The following is an 18,071-nucleotide window of genomic DNA, read 5'->3' on the forward strand; positions in this document are numbered from 1 at the left end:
GCATTTCACCCTTGGAAAGTCTTCTCCACCCTACCTGCTGCAAGCACGTCCCAGGCCCCATTGTGTTCTCCCCAAGTCCCTCCAGTCAGGTCTGCGGCCAGATAAGATCAAGGGAGTATCTGGGGCCAGCTCAGGCCCCTCCTGGGACTCCTCACTGTGGACAGAAAAATTACCGCCAAGCCTTCCCTCTCCCAGTGGGGCTCCATCTTGGATTTACACCTGCAACATCCCTGGAATCCGCGGTGCCTCTCTGAGCACCTGGGTCTCAACTCCCACTCCCCACTCCAGCCAGCCAAGCACATGGGGCCAGGCAGGTCCTCCCACGGAACCCAGGCTTGGCCTGGCCACCCAGACAGCTACAGGCTCTAGGCTCTGGTTAAAGCCACCCAACCGGCCACTCCTGGCCTCGGGGTCACAGGGAGCCCTGGACCAGCCTTTCCCTCCAGCTGTACCCTACCCTTTCAGCTAGAGGCCACCCTGGGAACACCCATGGACAGAGCTCTAAAGGAAAACACAGAGGCTGAGGCGGTGTGGAGAAACCAGTTGAATTTCAATAGTTTCCTTACAATCGCGCCTGGCTCAGGGCTGGGCGGGGGAGTGGCCAGGTCCTCCCCACATTCCCAGGTCACAGGGTGGAAGCAGAAACAAAGTCGAAGGCTAAGGCCACTATGTCCTGGACACAGCAACATGGAAGATCATGTTAATCAAGGATTCGAAAGTCCCTCTCAACTCTGTGATCCTGCACTTAAAAAAATCAAAGGAACCAAACTAAGATGCCCGAGCCACAGCTCTCAGGACGATGCCCCCCTGTCCACTCGAGATGTTGCTGAGTCCTTGATCAATCCCGGACCCAGTCACCACTTGGGGTCGTGAGGGAGGGTGACCTCTCGCCCAATCCCATGCTCCTTGTTCGGCGTAGGTCCCAGAGATGTCCCCAGACGGTGGCCAGGGAACACCTGGTAGGCTGAAGCACCCGGTGGGGGGGAGAAGGGGTCACCTTCCCGCAAGTTAGGGGAAGAACATAATTCTCTAGAAAAATCAGATTTGCCAAGAAGGGGTGCTGGTGCTGATCGGTATGTCGATTCGGGGGTGAGTGGGAAGGAGGAGATAAGCTGGGGTGTGGCGCTGCGGGCCTGGCCCTGCCAGCTTTCCTGGTGGCTGGTGCCAGGGGGCGCTCAAAGGTTGCTGAAGAGTTCGTTTTTCTTGCTCCAGTCCATCTGCGGGGCCCGTTTGCTGCTGCGCTTCTGATGGGCCCTCTCTTTGGCCACGGCCAGGGAGATGTTGAAGTCCAGGACGGGGTCGGAGGAGGAGGAGGTAGATGAGGCTGCCGTGTCCTCTTTCTTGGGGCTGTCTTGGGAATTGAGCTGTCAGGAGGAGGAGGTGGCAGAGAGCAGGAGTGAGTGCCTCAGCGAGGTGGCTCCCTTGGGGCAGTGCCCAGGGAAGCCAGGTCACAAGAACAGAACGTGGCTCAGCATGTGACCTCCAAGGCAGGTTGGTGTGCCAGGAAAAGAGCGTGGCCGGGGACCAGGCTTCCTGTAACCCAGTGCCACCCCACCGCCCGCCCAGCCGGCCAGCCTACCTCCTCACTGGTGTCACTGGAGGTGGATCTGGCCAGGGTGGGCATGGGGCTCTCGGAGGCTGCCTCGGCCGGGGCTTCCCCACTGTTCTCCTGGCACAGAGCAGAGCAGGGGTGAGGGTGAGAGGGGATGAGGCAGGCAGTCCTGAGCGAGGGAGGGCATTCCCGGGGCAGACGGGCGCCTTGATCTGAGAGGTGCCACTGAAGTCCTTGCCATTGCCCCCAGAGCCCCGCTGCCTGAGCCTGCCGGGGCCCCTCGGGGATTTGTGTTTTTACATTCTTCCAAGGATCAGAAGGCAGCCTGGTTCCACCACCGGCGGGAGGGACCACGATGGGATTAGCTGAACTGCTCACCCCCCACCCCGCCCTCCCAACGTAGTCTTTGGAGTTGACTCCTCTTTGGGGACGAGACCAAGGAAGGGCTTCCTGGAGTGTGGGGACACCAGGGATCACATGTGATGCCCCCTGAATCTCCTGCAGCCCACCTGTTTACTTGGACTTGACCCCAGGATTCTTGAAACCATGACCCCAAAGCAGCCGAGAAGGGCTTTGAAGGAATAAGGTGGCTGAGGGTTCTAGACCCACAGATGGAGTGACAGAAGGCTTAGGCAGTCTAGGGCCGCCCCTCTGCTGTGTCCCCAGAAAGGAGCCCTGGGAAAGGGAAGCTCTTCACAGACTGTGCAGAGACCTCCGGCTCTGTGGTCCGGACCCCAAGTTGGCCTGTCCCAGAGCGAAGGCCTCGGCCAGGGACCCAGCTTGGCGCTCAGCTCCTGCCTGGGTTCCTCCTGATCCCAGCTGGCGCCTGGCCTCATCATCTCTCCCCCAGCCTCCACTGCCTCCTCTTCCCTTCTGCCCGAAGGAGGGGCTTTGTTCTCCAGCCTGGAAGTAGCCAGGGCAGGGAGCGCGCGGCCAGACACTGAAGCTCTGTTCTTGGGGGAAAGAATGGCCGCCTCTGTACGTGGGGAGGTGGAGGCGGAGCCTGGCACCCAGGAAGGCGGGCTGCAGAGGGGCCCGGCCAGGCCTCTCCCTCCTGACTGCCTTGGCCCCAGGCAGGGACCGAGGAATATACAGGCAGCGCTGTAGCTTGGGGCTCAGCAGGGAGCAGCCTGGAAACTGGAGTTTCAACCTGAGCCAGACTCTGCCCTCTTCCCAACTGTGCACCTTGCACCCTTCTCAGCACCAGGACTGAGAGCCAGAGAAGTGGTTAGGGGTCTGCCTTACCTTCTGGATCTCGCCGTTGGTGAAGGGCTCGGGCAAGGGACCTAGGTGAGGGAGGAAAGGGCACAGGTGAGTCAGAAGCTCTGGAGAACGCCAGGGGAGTGGGGCGGGGCAGCAGCGGAAGTTCTGACCTTCAGGCGGATAAATACATCTTGTTCCCCAAGGTCAATGTTTAAAAGTCTCTTGACTGCAACCCATGAAGAGTACATTCAACATTTTGATAACCCGGCACCCACATAGATGACGCGCGCGCGTGTGTGTGTGTGACAGAGGTTTAACCAAACAACTTGTCCTTACTACATGGCAATGCTCTTTGATATTTTCTATTCAGTCTCATTTAAAAAAAAGAGTTCCCATTGTGGCTCAGCAGATTAAGGACAATGACGTCTCAGTGAGGACGCAGGTTCGATCCCTGGCCTTGTTCAGTGGGTTAAGGATCTGGCATTGCCGCACGCTGCGGGGTAGGTCACAGGTGCGGCTGGGATCTGGTGTTTGTCGCCGTAACAGTGGCGTAGGCCAGTGGCTACAGCTCCGATTTAACCCCTAGCCCAGGAACTTCCACATGCCGCAGGTGTGGCCTTAAAATAAAAAAAAAAAAAAGGCTGGTCTCTGTCTACTTAATTAATCTCAATAACCACTGATGAGTAAGGAGTTGTTTGAAAAGCACCGTCCTAGATGGGGTTGAAATTCCAGGCGAACTGCCTACCAAACCACCTGGGAAGCTTGTTAGAAATACCGATGCCTGGGCTTTGGAACCAGAGTTTCTGATTCGGAGGGCCTGGGGCAGGCCTAGGAACAAGTTTTCCTCCCGGGTGTCACCAGGACTGGAACCACACCCTGGTTATGATTAGTACCTGAAGCAGCTGTGAGAGAAAATAACCCACCTCCCCCTGCGAGTGCGGCGATGAGGGGGACAAGAGGGCTCAGGGCAGCGTCCTGGGCTCCCCCTCCCCGGCTCACCAGGGCAGAGGCCCCACCAGGCTGCGAAGGGGGCTGTTCCATCGCTGGGGGTGGGCCAGCCTGGGAGGGTGTCTTAGATCAGTGTGCATCTGTCCCTTTGCCCTAGACCGGGGCCCGGGCAGACGGACAGGAGACATGGTGACTCTCGCTATTTCCTTCCTTTCGACACCCACAGCCTTCCCACAGGCACAGGGACACTCACTCCCAACTCCCCCCAAGCAGCCCCCGGAGGGGACATTCCCTTCCATGCAGAGAAGTTACATCCAGGTGGGAGGAGGGACACCAAGGAAGGGGACCCACCCCAGGTGGCCCTGCAACAGGGAGACTGGCGGGTGTGGGAGAAGGAAGCTGGGGGAGGCAGGGGGAGGTGGGCGAGGAGCCGAATGGAATCCAGATTTCAGCTGTGTCTTCCCACCATGTCACCAAGAGCATGGGCTTGGCATTGGGGGCTGCCCTGGGCCTCAGTCTCCCCCTTACTGAAGAAGGGGATAAACTGAGCTGTCTGGTTTCCATGACCTTGGGAAACAACAGTAAGGTGCTACCCCCCCACCCCACACCCAGAGCCTCTAGGGACCTCTAAGGGACCCACACCTGCTTCTAGGAACCCCCGGGACCCACTGGGCCCTTCCAGCCAGGGGTCCAGGTCTGTGGCAGGACCTCTGTGTGGACCCCTCCGTGACAGATTCGGCCCTCAGGGAGGACCCCACCCATTGTAAAGTCCGAAGAGGATCGGCCTCCCCACCCGACCCAGGAGCCATCTTCCCAGGGAGAAAGTCCGGGCCAGGGAGCAGAGCACCGCTCAACTCCTCCCCACCCGGGTGCAGTAGCCCTGCCCCATTTGGCTTGGGCTGGGGCGAGGGAGGTGCCAGGCTTGGCAGGGGGATGTGGGGGATGGGGAGGGCAGGGGCCCAGGGACCCACCGCTCTCCAGAGCCAGCAAGCCTGGGTTTCCAAGACAACCTGAGAGAAGGGAAGGGGAGGCCCTGGGCCCCTGTCATTGGACTCCAATGACCAAGCAAAGGCTGGAAGCTGCCCCAGAGTTAACCCTTCCCTTGCCTCAGCACTGCAGGAAGAACTTGCTGGGGGTGGAAGGTGGGGGCCCAGCCTCCCTCTGGTGCTGCAGCTTTGGCCTGGGAAGGAATCAGCCGCTCCCTTTCACCTTGCCCTCCCTTGTGTCAGCTCCCATGCCACTCCTCTGCCATCATATGCCATCCTCAGACACCCAATGCCTCTTCCTCTCCCTGACCCTCTCTCCCAACCCACACCGCCCGCTTCTCTTGGCTCGGGTCATAGAAAAGTCTAGAGCACTGGCCAACATCCCGGGGGACTTCCGGGCGCCCCATGCAGCTCACCACTCAGGTGCTCCTGAGACGGGATCACTTTGCATTTCTTGAAGAACTCATCCGTCTCCCTGTCCACCACCAGCAGCTTGGCCTCGTCCCCACCAGCCTTGATGGCAGATACCACATCCCCGTGCTGCTTGCCCTCCACGCAGACCCCGTTCACCTGTGGGGGAGGAAGGGGAACAGATGGAGGCGGTACGAGGGGTCCTCTCTGTGCTTCGCCAGTTGGCAATTGGGGACACTCAGCCCCGCTTGCCCGGAGACTCCTGAGCCAGGCCAAGCGGTCCTCCCACTCGACAGTCAGACAGGGAGGCGGGACACGTGGGAAAAGCCAAAGAAAATATCCCGCCGAGACTGAACAAACACAGCTGTGACAGACGGGACGGGAGAGCTCTAGGAGGCTGGGTGGGGCCCCCGCTCTCCTCGCCGCTTCCCTCTCTGGGCCTTGGTTTGCTCACGTGTAAAATGAGAAGTCTTGGGAGAGCGGATCTTCCCGCACCGAGGTTCTAAGACTGAGATTCTGGGACGTGCCCAAGGCACTTGCTTCACGTTGCCTCTCCCGACGAGTGCGAGGGCGAGAGTGTGCCAAGCACCCCCGCCCCCCCGCCCCCAGAGAAGGATGTCCCCCTCCCGCCCCATCCCTGCGCCTGGCGCAGAAGCCTCAGGCAGCGTGAAACTCGGCGGTGGCCCCAGACATCTACCTGGATGGATGGGTGAATGGGGGGCCCGGTGTGTGTGCCGGGCGAAGCAGACCCCAGGGGAGATGGGGCAGGAAAGAAGGCGTTCGTTCAGCCTCCCTGTCCATCTGTCCACCACCCATCCTTCCTTCCTCCCTCTTGCCCACCAATCTGCCCCCAGCCCTCGCCGCCCCCCGTTCCTTCCTCCATCTATTCAGCATCTCTGGGCTGCCCGGGCCCCGGAGGGGGACCCACTGAAAGGGCACAGCTGCTAAGCCAGGGGCAGGTGGTGTGATGGCTGTGCAGGGCTGGAGGTCAGGAGGGGAGAGCCCCAGGAAGCAGGCAAGCCGCATTACCTCCACGATGCGGTCCTGGGCCCGGAGCCCTGAGGCCTCAGCGGGCGAGTCTGGGTCCACTGCCCGGATGAACTGGCCTGGCTTGGACTTGTCACTGTGCAGGTTGAAGCCATAGCCGTTGGGGCCCTTCTTCATGGCGCAGAGCCGAGGCCGAAGCTCACGCTGTGGGGAGAAAGGAAGGGCCATGGCCATCGTACATCGTCCTGGTTCTGTCCTTCCAGCTCCGGTGACCCCACCTCCCCCAGGGAGACGAGGAAGATCCCTCACAGCAAGGAGAGAGCGTGCTGGCCCGGGACTCGGAAGGCCTGGGACCCCCCATTGCAGCACACTGCCTGGGGGACCCTGACCATCCCTTTTCTATTCTTTTTAGGGCTCTACCTGAGGCATGTGGAGGTTCCCAGGCTAGGGGTCGAGTCAGAGCTACAGCTGCCGGCCCACACCACAGCCACAGCAACGCAGGATCTGAGATGTGCCTGTGACCTGCACCACAGCTCACGGCAACACCACATCCTTAACCCACTGAGCGAGGCCAGCAACTGAACCAGTGTCCTCATGGATACTAGTTGGATTCATTGTCACTGAGCCGCAATGGGAATTCCTAATTATGTTATTTTGATTTCTACCTCATCCCTCCCAGCTGATGGCTCAGTCTGGCCTTCCCGGAGGGGTGGGGTGACAGCCCTGCCAGCCTGGTTGGGTACCCGGGACATGTGACTGGGGAGTCCCACCTGCTCTGTACCCTATTCTCTGCAGCAGGGGACGCAAGGGCAGGTGTTCACTCCAAGCTAGTCAGCATGTCACCAAACCAAATGGCCCAGCCTAAAGGGAGTTGGGGGGCTGGATGACCCAGACCTGGGGGAGGCACAGCCAGCGGTCCTGGACAGGACAAGCACACCCCACTAGCAGAACCAAGGCTGAGAGCAGAGGCAGTAACAGAACCCAAGACCCTGTGGGCCTCCAAGGAGACTGAATGTGGGGCTGGGTGGGTGTGAAAAGCAAGGCTGGGCTCAGGGGAGCACTGTGTGGCTGTGACCACGGCCTGGAGAAGGGGACCCAGCACGTTTACAGGACGGATGATGTGAGGGGGGCCTGAGCCTAAGGACTGACTTGGGGTTCCTCTCCCCCACCTCCTAGGCAGATGCCAGGCAAGGAGCTGAAGTCAGGGCCCAGGCTCCAGCTAATGAGCGATGTGACCTGGGGCAAGTAATTTCCTTCTCGGAGCCTCGGGTTCCTTGGGTTCCTTGTTTATAGACCGCTCTTCATGCACCTGCCTCCCAGCGTTGCCAGGAGGTCCCCCCGAGGTCACAACCGTTCTCAGGTCCTCGTGCCCACGTGACTTTGCTGCCATAACGGTAACAAACGGTCACAAGAAGCTGAGAAGTCAGATACTGGGGGCGGGGTGCCGGGTTGCTCTGAAACCTCAGTCCCCCGCTGGGAGTGGAAAAGCCGAGGGCGCAGGGCCTCCTGCCCCAACCTGCCAGCCCTGGGAGGCAGCTCCCATCTGTGGTGGAGCCCCGGTCCCCACCCCGCGGCTCTGCGGGGCAGGGAGGTGGCCAAGGGTGACTCTGCTTGCCTCTAGATGCCTGGGCGGGCCTCTCTCCCCGTTTCAGGATGTTGGTTGGGGGTGTGGAGGGGCCAAGACAGGAAGGAGGGAGTGAGGGGGCGGTTAGGCTGAGTTTACCCTCATCAGGACTAGAGGCCGCACTCCACCAGGCTCCCCTCATCCCAAACCACATCAGACAGTTCAGGGGTGCAAAAAGCGGGGGTCCCACGGAGGCACCCTCCTCTCCCCGGTTCCCCCATCCCCCTCCTCTTCCTCGTGGCAGAGCCCATCCCCCGCGGATGACACCCCCACTGCCACCCCGTTATGGGGGGGCAGCCCCTCCCGCCCTCCTGCATCCAGTTCCGGGAGTGAGGCTCTTCTCCCCTCAAGCTGATCCCTCCCTGAGCGGCCAGCCCAGCCCCCCTCCCCAGGCCCAGGTGAGCAGGAACAGGTCCGACCAGTTGCTACGGGGGCAGGCTCAACTTTCAGCCCCAGCCAGGCTGCGCTCCCAGTCACCCTGAGAAAGTGAGGAGGGTGAATGGGGGCGGGGGGAGGGGGGCTCTGAGGTCTCTGCTCCCCCCACCCCATCCCCAAGATGTGGAAACATCATGCTCACAGCAGGGGAGCCAGACCTCTGCTCTAGGCTCGGGCTTGGGCTCAGGCACTGTTCTGGCTCAGAGTCCGTGCTCCTTCCACCATCCGTGGAAGGACCCGAGTCCGGGCAGGGCGGAGGCCCCCTTGGAGCCGAGGACTCAGCAGAAGTTGCAAACACTGACTGCGTCTCTGCTGGGAGGTGCTAGATGACGATGAAACCACAGGCTTCCTTCCCAGGCTTCCTTCCGGGTGCCTCGGCCGGGGCCCGGGGCGCGGCAGTGGGCAAGCCGGGTGGCTCCAGGGGCTCTCCTGGCTGGTGAGGCTGCACTTGCTGCCCCAGGATGGGTCTCTGTGCTGCAGGCTTCCCTGGTGGGTCCCTGGCGTGCTTGCCTGGTGACCTGTCGCCGCTGCTGCAGGCCCTGCTTTGCAGCTCACTCCCTTCTGCCAGCACCAAGCCATGAAAAGTTGGGGAAATGGCAGGCCTGGCTCCTCCCTGGGCACTGGGACTGGCTCTGTTGCTTTGTGGGGGAGGCTGGGCAGAGGGGCAAGGAAGCCCCAGGTTTTTTCCAAAGCATTCAGCAAATACAGCCCCACCTGGCTCCCACCTTCCCGAGTCCCTGAAGGCTCCCTTCCTTCCCAGGGGAGGGGGCTTCCCGCCCTTCCTGGGAGACCAGCCTAGTTTCTCTCCACCCCTCCCCCAGCAGCCTGCAGGAGGTGTCATTGCCAGCTGCTGAGTCAGCCATCCAAGCAGCCCATCCCAGCCCGTGTGGAGCGGGTGCTGTCAGGGGTCCTGAGGGCGTGTGGTCTCCAGGCCCCGCACTGAGAGGAGAAACAGGGAGGGGTCAGGCCCCCAGCCAGATCTTGGTCATCACTGCTTCCGGGCCTGCATCCTCAGAGCTGGGGCGGGGCCTGGGTTCGGCCTCTCGGGCAAGGGGGTAAGTGGACCGTCCAGGACATCCTGGGCCTGGTACATGGCCCCCAGGAGCTCAGGAGAGGCCTTGTGCCGTGGCGGCAGCTCCAGAAGGGTCCGGGGCTGGAGGCGGGGTGACTTCAAGGGCGACAGGGTATCAGAGGGCTCAGAGCCTCTGGTGGAGAAGGTAACAGAGATGATGACAGCTGGAAGTAAAACCCAGGATCTGCTCAGCAAGGAGTCTGGCAGAGACTGGGGAGTGAGAGGAAGGCTATGAGGCCGTGGTGGCAGAGCGGCCGTGCAAATGGGCTGGGGCGGCTGGGGGCTGCGTGGGGCTGTGTCTCTCACTGTCAGATGGTGCCAGACCCGCTTTCCAGAAAAGACTCCGCCAAGAGAACTGCTCCAGGATGCTTTCCATGGGAACTTGTCCCAAACCCTTGCACAGGCCTGCCCTGGCTGTTCCCTCTGTCTCCCCCCCGCCCGCCCCACCCCGCTGGCCAGGGAGCCCAGCCCACCCCAAGTGGCCGCCCTGTCACCTCCACCCACGCAGCCCAGGGAGCGGACGTTGGGCACGGAATTCAATAGGCGCCACCAGCAGCCACCTGGAAAGCTGGGGAAAGTCGATACTCTAATCCCGGTGACCGTCTCTGGGGAGCAGGTCCAGGCCCGCTCCTTGCTCCCCCTCTGGGAGGGCAGCTGGGGGCCAACGCCCCACCGGGCCCAGCCCCTCCCTGGCCGGTGTCATGGTGATAGGCCCTATAGAAAACAGTCGGCTGCTTCCCACAGGCCAGCCAGCTCTCGGCCCCAGGAGGGGGGGCTGGAGGAGCAGGAAGATCACTGGGGTGGCCAGGGGAACAACAGAGGTGACCTGTCACCTCCCAAGACTGCCCTTCCCCCAGCCCAGCCAGCCAAGGGCTCCAGTTTATGCAAATAAGATGAGAAAGGTACCCTGCTGCCCCATGCGGAGGAATCAGCCCCCAAAGGGGGGTGGGGATGATGGGGGGGGGGTCCTGACTGTCCCGGGGGAGGGGTGGGTATATGGGGTAAGGAACCAAGGCTAACCTGCGAAGAAACTCAGTCCCTTTCCATGGGGCTCTGGAGACACAGGCTGGGTCTGGCGCCAGCTCCTCAAGGAAACCAGGATGGAGTAAGCTGGCTTTGCCTGGGGATAACGTGTGACTGGGCAGCATGGGGGTACTGTCCTTAGAGCAGGCTGGGAAGTGACCAGGAGTTCAGGCCGCTGGCCAGTGTCCAGGGCTCTAGGCTGAAAAGCATCATCTCCTCACCCAAGGGGAGGTACCGAGGGCCTGGCTGCCACTGATGTGGCTTCATTTCACCCTGGAAGACCCCCCGCCACATACACACCCCATCCTATGCTCTACTGAGGGATGCTGGACACCACCCTTTGCAAAAAAGGAGCGACTCTGGAGTTCCCGTCGTGGCTCAGTGGTTAACAAATCCGACTAGGAATCATGAGGATGCGGGTTCGATCCCTGGCCTCGCTCAGTGGGTTAAGGATCCAGTGTTGCCATGAGCTGTGGTGTAGGTCGCAGATGTACCTCGGATCCCACGTGGCTGTGGCTCTGGCGTAGGCCGGCGGCTACAGCTCCAATTGGATCCCTAGCCTGGGAACCTCCATATGCTGCGGGAGCGGCCCTAGAAAAGACAAAAAAAACCCACAAAAAACGAGCAACTCTGGCCCTTGATTTTGGGCCTGCTGTTTCTCAGCAGAAAGGCCCTTCTCTGAAGCCCCGCAGGGTGTGCTCCAGGAGGGAGCCAGATGATACAGAGGGGCTGCTTCTCTGACACGCCCACGGAGAGGCCCCGAGCCAGGTTCTACCTCTGGCTCTTTTCCCCGGTGCTGGCCCGAGATCCACCTGGCAGAGAGTTTGGCTCAGGTCTCCCCAGGGCTGGGCAAGCCTGGGACGGAGCGGGCTGGTAGCTGGGCTGCTGCCCGGCTGGATGCCATCCAGGCTGGCCTCCCCATGCCCACTTGCCCCCGCAGGCTCTCCACCAGCATCCCTCACCCTCCTGCCAAAAGCCACTGGATTTCAATTTCACTCCTGGGGGTTGTCCCTAGAGGCTCTGCAAGGAACTTCTTGGAGCTTGTGAAACTGGGGCTCTCTTGAAATAACAAATAGCAGCTGCCATTTAGCTTTTTTTCTGTTTTTTAAAACAGCTGCACCTGTGGCGTATGAAAGTTCCCAGGCTAGGGGCTCTAGAGGCTGAATTGGAGCTGCAGCTGAAGCCTATGCCACAGCCACCGCAACACCAGATCCAAGCTTGCGGCAATGCTGGATCCTTAACCCACTGAGAAAGGCCAGGGGTCGAACCCGCATCCTCAGGGACACTATGTTGGGTTCTTAACCCACTGAGCCACAATGGGAACTCCTGTAGCTGCTGTTTAGAGAGCACTTAACTCTGTATGGACCAAGCACAGCACTAGGGCTTTATAAATGTATTTTCTCATAGAGACCCAATAATAACCCTGCAAGGAAGGTATTATTGCCCTCACTCCACAGATGAGGAAACTCAGGTCCAACGGATGGCATGCATTGCTCAGGTACACACAGCTGGCAGGAGGAGGGTAGGCTCTGAACTCAGACCCAGAGCAGCACTGCCCAACAGAAACCGAATGCCAGTCAGGCAGGTAACATTTTCTAGTAGCTACATTAAGAAGTAAAATGAAGAGTTCCCTGGTGGCCTAGTGGTTAAGGACCCAGTGTGTCACTGCTGTGGCTCAGCTCATATCCCTGGCCTGGGCACTTCCATGTGCTGTGAGTGTGGCCCTGGGAAAAAAAGTTATTACTGGGCTAGCTTACATCCTTTTATCTGTACTTTGTTTTCAAAATGTGGTGTGCAATTCACACTCAGCATTTTTCAGCTGAGATCATACTCCAAGTGCTAAGAGCCACATGTGGTCACTGGCTGCCAAAAAGGCCCCCAGAGACCTCAGCACACTCCCTCTCAGCCAGCAGGCTGCCTGAGGAAGCCCCAGCCTCTTCTCCATCTACCAGCCTTTGCTCTTTCAACTGGCATCATGACCTCAAGACAAGTACAGGGAGAGGCTGGAGGCTTTGGCCCTGGGAAGCCAGGGCTCTGGCCTCAGTCCCTCAGCCCTGAGCGCCACTGGAACCCAGACCTGGGACTTTCGCACCACTGGTGCTTTTCAGGGCACAGGAATCTAAACTAGGTGTAGGTCTAGGGGCCCGGGGACATGGTGAGCTGTCCTGCCCTGACAGGTGGGGCAGGAAGGTCAAGGCCAACAGTCCAGGTCAGCCTCTGGGGGCGCCTTTTGTGCTACAGGAGAGCAAGGGCAGGTTCTCAGGACCTGGGAGTGGTCACCAGACTCCTGGCTAAGTCCATCCCCTGAGAAGGGATGGGGCCAGGACGGCCTTCTGGGTGAAGGCTGTCCATCAGCATCAAGGCTGACGTCTCTGCTGACACCTCCTGGGGACAGAGCACCTGGGAGTCCTGGGCCCTTGTGGGGAGTTGGTTCAAGCAGCCTGACTTGATGCCACTGTGATGGCCCGGGTGTGGCCCAGAACCTGATGGGCAGAGACACCTGGCTGGAGAGTCAGACCCTCAAGCACAGCCCAAGCTAGCGGCTGGATGGAGGTGCAGACATTGGAGTCAGAGCAGCGGGCTTCTCAGCCCCACCCCCGCTGCCTACAAAGTCCTCACCTCAGTAGCTGGGAACCCTGGGGCCACCCCTCTGAAGTGATGGAGCCTCAGTGTCCACATATAGACAGTGGGGCTCTTATCTGCCTCACAGGGTGGTTGTGTGGACTGAAGAAGAGATAAGGCGTGTTTAGGGCAGTGCAGCTTGCCAGACACAAATAATAGCTATGATGTATTTACTGTTTATCAACTTACGAAACAGAGAAAATAATACCTAGGGTTTGCAGGGTTGTGAGGAGGGGGAAAAAAAAAAAAATCAATGAAATGCGTGTCAATATCTTTCCGGCACAGGGCTGGGCAACTAGCAGGCCCAGTAGGAATTTGAACGGCCTTTCCCGGTAGGGCCTCGCTGTCTTAAGAGTGGCTCCTGGTGTTGGGGTCTAGGGCTCTGGTTTCCCCCGTAAGAGGCTTGCAGCACCCACAGGATCTTGGCTAGGCCCCTGATTCCTAGGGAACCCATGGGAGGAGGGGCCTAGAGAGGGGGAGAAGGGCGCCATCAAGACCCTCTGGGTTCCTTGAGAAGGAGAATCGTCTCCAGAACTGAAGAGGAACCAGAAGGTATTAAGCAGGGGGCTGCCCCAGGGGAGAGAGAAATCCCAAGTATGCGGCTTAAAGGAGGAACACAAACCCTGTCCATTCCAAATCCAAACATCCTGCAGCTCCAAGCCTGCTCTGCGCTTGCATTGCAGACTCCGCCCTGGTCTGGGTGAAATGGGAATGTGGGAAAGGGGGTGGGAGCTGCCCGCTAACTGTACCCACTCCCCCACCCCTGCCTTGCTGCCTGGGGTGCCTGCCCTGTCCCTGCATCTGGGATCACATCTGGGATCACAGTCAGGTCTGGTGAGAACCCACCCTCATTGGAACATCCTCTACAACCCTGGGTGGGGGGCGGGGTCCCCATTTCACAGAGGCAGAAGCTGAGGCTTGCAGGGAACAGAGAACACTCAGGACCCCAGAGCCAGCGGGCGGGCAGCTGGGCTGAGACGCACGTATTGCTCCAGCGGTCCCCTAAGCCCAGCCTTCCCGCTTTCTAGTTTTAAAATGGAAGCTGCTAGAAGGCAAGGAAGAGGAGCAGCGGGTGGGCTCTATCTGGAATTCTGATCTCTGGGTGTGCGCGAGGCCAGAGCAGGCCCAGGTGGGCTGGGCTGATGGATTCGGACAAAGGTCCCTGATGGCTGTAATGCGTTCATTCATTCATGCAAAAGTTATTTATTGGGCCCCTCCCGACTAGGAGCCAGGGGAGATAAACAGGAGTAATCCTCAGCTGTTGCCCTTGGGACTCTGGGACTCGGGCAGGAGGTGGTGGAGGGGACGTGAACAGATGGATGATTCAGAGGATTCGGATACCGTGTGTTCAGAGGAGGAAAGGACAGGGAGGAGATGAGCTTTTAAGTCCTGTGGGGTGGAGGAAAGGCCCCTCGAAGAAGGGAACTAAGGGTCCCCACGTGCAAATGTCAGAGGCGAAGACTCAGAGCGCAGGGCATGCTGGGAGGGAAGCCGGCCCCTCAGGGTGGCCTGGTGGACTGGGGGGCTCAGGAGGGCCGTGGCAAGGAGCCTGGCAGATTGTGAAGGGCTGGGGAACACAGGATTATTCAAAAACAGCGACCTGTGCTTGAGCACTTGCAGACGCCAGGCTTGGCCACAGCTGTGTGTGCCCGATGACAGGGGCAGATCCAGGGCCAGCTGTCCCCCCTGGATGAGCATGTGAAACTCTCAGGAAAACACTTATTAATCCAGATCCCAGCAAAAACGTTTACTGAGCACCTATTTAGTGCTGAGGCCCCAAGCTACTGGCTTTCCGGACCGCCCCAGGCAGCCCTGGCAACCCCATGAGGCCACTCCTGTCGCCCCCAGTTTACGCAAGAGGAAATGGAAGCTTAGAGAGGTTGGTTGAGAAACGTGGCTGGGGGTGGCCCAGCTGCAGATGGGGGGCCCGCGAGGCCCCTGTGATGGGCGCCAAGCTCAAGGGTTGAGGCCCCATCCAGTGACTGTGGGAGGCTGCGGGCAGGGGTGCCACTGCGCCCCTCCCTGTGCGTGGAGATGGGCTGGGCTCGAAGCACCAGTACTGCCGGCGCCCCTCACCCTCTGCCCTGCATTGGGCACCACCCAGGCTGGTCTCCCAATGAGATGTCACCCGCCACCCACTCTGTGTGACACTCTCCCACGAACACCTTCTCCACGTCTGAGAACTAATGGAGATGCTCTAACAGCCCTCACTTTGCAAACGAATTCAGACGAAAACTAACAGTAACCATCAATGCTGTACATAAGAGATGAAAGAGATGCCTTTTGAGGAACAATGTTTGATGTCTATTAATACATTTTTTTTTTCAAAGGCAGGGTGGGTCACCTGCATGCTCCCACGCCAGGAACTTCCTACCAGAGGGATCAACGCTGCTGAGCAGCTCTGCAGAGGCTGAGGGACCCCCAGCTCACTCACTCAGAGCTGGGATTCAAACGCTTGGGCGTAAAAGGAGCTCTGTCCAGCACCCACTAGGGGCTCAAGTACTTCCCATTATTTGGAAAATTCTAGAGAAGGCAGGTGACACTGGAAACCAACACCCCCATTCTATAGATGGGAGAACCATGGCACAGAGAAGTTCTGACTTGCTTGGTGACCTGAAACCCCAAGAGGCCTGGTGACGATGTCGCTGGGGACTGGCTGGGGGTCTCACTCCCTTCTAGGGGCCCCACAGAGCACACACACAAATGCAGGGAATCTGATTCTGTGCTCACCCAGAGAGCTGCCTTTCCAGAAGGCCTGATGGGGGGTGCACGTGCTAGGCCAGGCCTCTATTCTAGCTCTTTGTCCTCTACCTCCCCGCAGGCCCTCCCGCACCCAGCAGCGAAACCAAAAGGGCACTGGGAGGAGCCGAACATGACCGCAACCTGGGGGGGGCGGGTTGCTTGTGAAAGTGCCAAAGTCCAAAAAAAAAAAAAAAAGAAAACAAAAAAACGGAATGGCAAATTGATGCACTCAGCACAAAGTTCAAACTGGATTTCTGCCTGGGACCAGAGGTCGTGAGTTCCAGTTCCCTGGTGTCAAACCCCACCAGGGGTGCTCTGACCCTGCCCCAACCCTTGCCGATGCCAGCTGGGCAGTGGCAGGAAGTAGGAGCCTGGCGGCCCTGGCACCCAGTGTTGTCCGGACAGGGCTCCAGGTGACCTCACTTCCACCAAACCAGTTGGTTTTCTCAGGCTCCACCTTCTACCTTAAAGGCTGAACTGTGCCCTTTCTCTGTCAAGGGAGGCTTGTACTGGCACCAGGGACACCCCCGCCAGCAGGTGGAGAGCTGGTACAAGCCAAATGGGCCCTGGGGAGGTCCAGGCCCTGCTCCCCAGTTTTGCCGCGAGGCCTTCCCCGTCACTCTCAGGGGACAGGAGGATCAGGGCAAGTCCTGTTTTCCCTCTGCCCCCAACCCCTGCAACTAATCCAAACTGGACTCATTAAACACCAAACATGGGCAAAAAAACAACCAGCTTGCTTGCTGTCTGGGGACTGGAGTAACACAGCTGATGCCAGGGCAAGGGCACCTGCCTGTGGTGACATGCTGGCTGCTATTACGGTCCAATGACCCTGGACCACTCCCCCCCCTTCCCCCAGCCATTTCTCCTCCTCCAAGGTCTTCCCTCCTGCTCCCAGATACAAGCCAGCGCTTACTCCTCACATTCCTGAGAATCATAAATCCTCCTGGGTGACAGAGCCGCCACCCACTCCCACCAGACGCCTCTGCACCTCCTCCCCGCACGCACCCCACCCCCACACATCATCTGCGGTGGTGGAGCGTCTCCTTTTTAGAAGTCACACCAGACTCTAGGAGGAGGATGAAGTCCAGCCAGGCTGCAGTTAATGATCCACGCGCCAGCGGGCTATGGGGAATGGGGGAAGTGACAGGAGAACGCAGTCGGTAACCCCTCTCCTCCCATCGGGGCGCCACACGGAGAGGGGGTAGTTATTCCTTTAGTTCTTGGAAGTCAGGGCTGCTCTCACTTCAGCCCAGCTTCATTCACCACCCTCAGGGGCGGCGAAGGCAGCTGGTCAGTCCGGCGGGCCTGAGGTGGGACTGGGGGTCCCAAGGGACGGGAGCAGACGCCACCAACAGAGTGCGGAAAAGGGGACTGGGCTCCCTTGCGCCGCCCTCTCTGACTCCTACTCCCACAGGCCAAGGGACAAGAGGTGCAAGTGGCCAAGACGCTCGGGGTCCCAGCCCAGTCTGGGGAGAGGAGTAGGGGTCGCGAGTCGCAGCCTCAAGCCTGCAACTGCCAATTCGCCCGATCCGCGGGCGGAAGCAGTCTCCCCCTTGAGGATCGAGTTTCAGAAAGACAAGGCGGGAGCAGGGCCGGGCGTCCGGGGCGCCTGGGTCTCCCCACTCTTCCCCCTCCCATTCGGTTCCAGCCTCGCCTCCCGGCCCGGGCCCACGCTTACTGGCTCCTGACGGCTCTTCTCCGCCTCGTGCGGCTCCGGAGTGGCGGCCGGCGGCTCATTTTCGCTGTCAGCCCCCTGCGCCTCGGTGGCGGCCGGCGGCTCGGCCTGCCCGGGCCCTTCTTGGGCGCGTAGCATCTCCTCCCGGACCTGGACGCCCAACTTCTGCAGCCGCTCGTCGGTCTCGGGGTCGACCACCAGCAGTCGCACGGCGTTAAGTGCGGCCCGGATGCGGCTCACCACCTGCTGGTGGGTCTCCTTCTCCACGTTCTCGCCGTTCACCTCCACTAGCCGGTCCCCGGCCAGCAGTCCCGACTTTTCGGCCGGCGAGCCGGGCTCCACCAGCCGGATGAACTGGCCTACCTTGCCCTTTTCCCCGTGCAAGTGGAAGCCGTAGCCGTTCGGACCCTTCTCCAGGCAGCAGAGCCGGGGCAAGGGTGCCCCGGCCGCCGAGTCCGCGCTCATCTCGCCTTCAGCGGCGCGAAGCAGAGTTCGGAGACGGGATGGTCCAACCCTTTTCCCTACCCTGCGGGCGGGGGTGGCGAGAACGACAGCGGAGGGGAAACCTGGCGCCGCGGGACCTGAGGAGAGAGCAGGTGTCCCGGGAGCCGGGGCGGCGAAATGCTGGGAGCAGAGTTCGCAACGTTCAGACCAATCCCCGCCCCGCGCGGCGTCTGAGAGTTCCAGAACCCGACCCGGCCCCTTATTTCGGGGGCGGGGCCGCGCAGAGGGTGTGGACCACCGAGGGCCAATCAGAGGCCACGAACTGGGGCCGCTCTGGCCGGGTGAAC

The 18,071-nt window shown here is 60.2% G+C and overlaps 1 protein-coding gene across 1 annotated transcript; it reads right to left on the bottom strand.

Moving 5' to 3' along the window:
* Positions 1 to 543: 543 nt before the first annotated feature.
* On the bottom strand, positions 544 to 17,947 carry NHERF1 (NHERF family PDZ scaffold protein 1; the record flags this gene model as incomplete). The annotated part of the gene is given in 6 exon segments (NM_001143724.1): positions 544 to 1,364; positions 1,580 to 1,669; positions 2,798 to 2,838; positions 5,106 to 5,259; positions 6,130 to 6,291; positions 17,284 to 17,947. Coding segments are annotated over 6 exon segments (1,098 nt in total). The 3' UTR covers positions 544 to 1,175.
* Positions 17,948 to 18,071: the final 124 nt, after the last annotated feature.

This window comes from Sus scrofa, chromosome 12 (genome assembly GCF_054392235.1).
Source record: "Sus scrofa isolate SSC_HxYL_T2T_F1_AM1 chromosome 12, Sscrofa_HxYL_maternal_Yorkshire_Landrace_v2.0, whole genome shotgun sequence".
NCBI lineage: Eukaryota > Metazoa > Chordata > Mammalia > Artiodactyla > Suidae > Sus > Sus scrofa.